Below are 3429 nucleotides of genomic sequence, written 5' to 3'. Positions count from 1 at the left end.
GGGCCGCCCTTCACGCTGTTCATCGACAAGACGACGGGCAGCTTCCTCTGCACCGCCACGTTAGCCGAGGGCGGCTGGCAGGACCTGCAGGCTGCCGTGGAGCTGCGGCACCGCGGGATCCCGGCGCCTGGCCCTGAGGAAGGAGAGCACGAGGAGGAAGAGGCGGAGGCGAGGAGGGCGCGTGAGGATGCGCGGCGCATCTGGGAGCGGGCGCTGCCGCTGGGAGAGCTGCTGGACGAAGAGGAGACGCAGACCACCAAGGCAGCCTTCGGTATCACACCGCTGGCCAACAGCACATTGAAGCGTTTCGGGGTGCGCTACCTGCGGGCGGCCAAGGCCCTGGTGTTCCCTTGGTTTGCTCCACGCGATGCAGCGCTGCGGGGCCTGAAGCTGCTGGTGGCAGAGCAGCAAGGTGAGGCCGTGAGCTACACGGAGGAGACGTTTCCCCGCTTCGACGCCTATCGCAACCTCTTTGGGCTGCCGCTGATCGGCCGTCGTGACACCGAGGTGGTGCTGACCGGAAGGGAGCTGGACGCTCTGGCCCTGCACCAGGCCACCGGTGTGCCCTGCCTGGCACTGCCGCGCGGGGCCACCATCCTGCCGCCTGCCCTACTGCCCTACCTGGAGCAGTTCAGGCGTGTTACGTTGTGGCTGGGTGACGACCTGCGCTCCTGGGAGGCCGCCAAGCTCTTTGCCCGCAAGCTGAACCCCAAGCGCTGCTCGCTGGTGCAGCCCGGAGACCTCCAGCCACGGCCCTTGGAGGCGTTGAACCGGGGGCTGAACCTCACCAAGATCCTGCGTGCCGCCCTGCCTGCTGGACACAAAGCCATCGTCTCCTTCCGACAGCTGCGCGACGAGGTGTTCGGGGAGCTGGCCAACAGCGAGCAGGTGGCTGGTGTCAAGTGGGCGCGCTTCCCTGAGCTCAACAAGCTGCTCAAGGGGCACCGCCGAGGCGAGCTTACCGTCTTCACCGGTGAGGGTCTCCACCCAAAGTCTGGCATGGGATGCTGCTCATCCCAAGCTTGAGATGCTGTTCTTGGGTTGTTCTTTTTGGTATGACCATTGCCATTGTGCATTCTCCCCCAGCTTGCTTCCCAGTTCATCCCAAGCTTGGGTTACTCTCATTAGGTTCTTCTTCTGGTTCTTCTTCTTGGTATGACCATTGCCATTGCGCATTCTTCCCCAGCTCACTTCCCAGCTCATCCCAAGCTTGGATTGCTCCCGATGAATTCTTCTCTAACCAGCTTTTAGTATGATCATCACCATTGCCCTCATTTCCCTGTTTACTTCCAGGTCCGACAGGCAGCGGAAAGACGACATTCATTAGTGAGTATGCACTGGACCTGTGCACACAAGGGGTGTGCACACTGTGGGGCAGCTTTGAGATCAACAACATCCGCCTGGCCAAGATCATGCTGACCCAGTTTGCCACCCGGCGCCTGGAGGACCAGCTGGAGCTGTATGACGAGTGGGCCGATCGCTTTGAGGACCTGCCACTCTACTTCATGACCTTCCATGGCCAACAGAACATCAAGTATGGCACCATCCCTTTGTCCCTTAATGGTGTTCTCCTTCTGTGTGCTGTGGCACAATGGGATAGATGTGGGGCTGATCACACTGTGGTGGTTGGGGTCGCAAAGTGTGACTCATGGGGCTGCACAGTGGCATCCATCTGGTGGAGGGGGTGGAGGAAAGGAAGGAGGGAACAGGCACTGTGGTGCCGCCAGTTCCCCCTGTGTTTGGCTGGGTGTCCCCAATGCTCCTGGTGTTCCCGTGCAGGACAGTGCTCGACACCATGCAGCACGCCGTCTACATGTATGACATCACCCACGTGGTGGTAGACAACCTGCAGTTCATGATGGGCCATGAGCAGCTCTCTGCAGACAGGTAATGCTTCTATGGGGGTTTTGACACCACCTGGGTGTCCTGTCTGGTATAGAAACCCACATTAGAATCAGTAAGAATGGAAAATAACTCTAGGATCAGTGAGTCCAACCCCAAGCCATCCCCGCTGTGCCCACTAAGCCACATCCCTCAGTGCCACATCTTTCTTTAATACCTCCATGGAAAGATCTGTTCACCACCAGCCTGTTCAGTCCCTCACCGCTCTCTGAGAGGAATGTTTCCTAATATCCAACCTCCCCATTTTGGGGCAGTCACCCCCATGGAGCACTGACACCCATGGCTGCCCCCATTGTGCCCTCTTGCTGTCTCCCACAGGTTGGCGGCACAGGACTTCATCATCGGTGCCTTTCGCAAGTTTGCCACTGACAACACGTGTCACATCACACTGGTCATCCACCCGCGCAAGGAGGACGACGAGAAGGAGCTGCAGACCGCCTCCATCTTTGGCTCTGCCAAGGTGGCTCCTCCTGGCCCTCAGGCGGGGACGGGGTGGGGACATCGGCACACCGTGACCCAAAACGTGCTGTGGTGGGGCTGGGTGTCCCCTGTCACCTGGTGGCAGATTGATGCTTATCGGCTGCGGGTGGGATGCGGTATGAGTTGCTCCATGGGGTAGGGGGGAGAATGCTGGGTTCACCCTCCGAGGGCTCGGTTCCCCACAGCTCTCTGGATGTGGGGGTGCCCCATGCCCTCCAGCACCCCCTGGAGATGTTCTCCTCCCCCAGGCCAGCCAGGAGGCCGACAACGTCCTCATCCTGCAGGACCGCAAGCTCTCGACGGGTCCCGGGAAGCGCTACCTGCAGGTGTCCAAGAACCGCTTTGATGGCGATGTAGGCGTCTTCCCGCTGGAGTTCAGCAAGGCCTCGCTCACCTTCTCCTCCTATGGCAAAAGCAAGACCAAGCTGAAGAAGGTGAAGGAGGAGAAGGCACCTTCTCCCAAGAAGGGTCCCAATGGAGGTGTGGGTGGCTCCGGCAAGCCCTGAGTGTGGCAGGGACAACCTTGGCACTCAGGCACACCATGTACCGTGCGGCTGTGCTCCTCCCGTGCAGAGCATCCTCACATTCCTCAGAGATGTGAGAGGAGCGGGAGAGCATACGCAGACTTTGGGGTCTCTGGACCCTGAGCAGGTCATTATATGGCTGCTTAGTAGGGGCCAAGGCCCAGGTTTACCTCCCACGTGGTATGGTGCTGGTACAGCTCTGCCAGCTGTGACCACAGGCCCCCCAGCCATGGGGTACCACCACCAGCAGCAGCAAGGTCCCAGCCCCGGGCACCTCGGAGCCTCTCGTGGCAAAACACTGTGTCTGAGCCCGTCCTCCTCACCGCGGGGAGCCCCCGGTGGGCTTTTGGCCCCATCCTTCTGTTTTCTCTACACTTTTATTAAAGCAGAACCGTGAACGCCGTTTGTCCTTTGCTGCCGTCCCCGCGCTCCCATTCCCCATCCCTCCACCTCTGGGTCCCCTTCTGCCACGGGCTCGGACCGTGCCCAGGATGTGGGGCAGGACGGCCCCGCGGGTCCCACG

At 60.4% G+C, this 3429-nt stretch overlaps 1 protein-coding gene across 1 annotated transcript; it reads left to right on the top strand.

The window, feature by feature from the left end:
- Nucleotides 1–3304, top strand: TWNK (twinkle mtDNA helicase; the record flags this gene model as incomplete). Its single annotated transcript, XM_010714746.2, has 5 exons — nucleotides 1–973; nucleotides 1294–1534; nucleotides 1780–1887; nucleotides 2221–2362; nucleotides 2631–3304. Coding segments are annotated over 5 exons (1722 nt in total), but the record flags the coding sequence as incomplete, so codon positions are not given.
- Between the last annotated feature and the right edge of the window lie 125 nt (nucleotides 3305–3429).

The sequence above is a fragment of the Meleagris gallopavo genome, chromosome 8 (genome assembly GCF_000146605.3).
Source record: "Meleagris gallopavo isolate NT-WF06-2002-E0010 breed Aviagen turkey brand Nicholas breeding stock chromosome 8, Turkey_5.1, whole genome shotgun sequence".
NCBI classification, from domain to species: domain Eukaryota; kingdom Metazoa; phylum Chordata; class Aves; order Galliformes; family Phasianidae; genus Meleagris; species Meleagris gallopavo.
The sequence above is the reverse complement of the archived record's forward strand: the minus strand, read 5'-3'. Positions and strand labels throughout refer to the sequence as shown.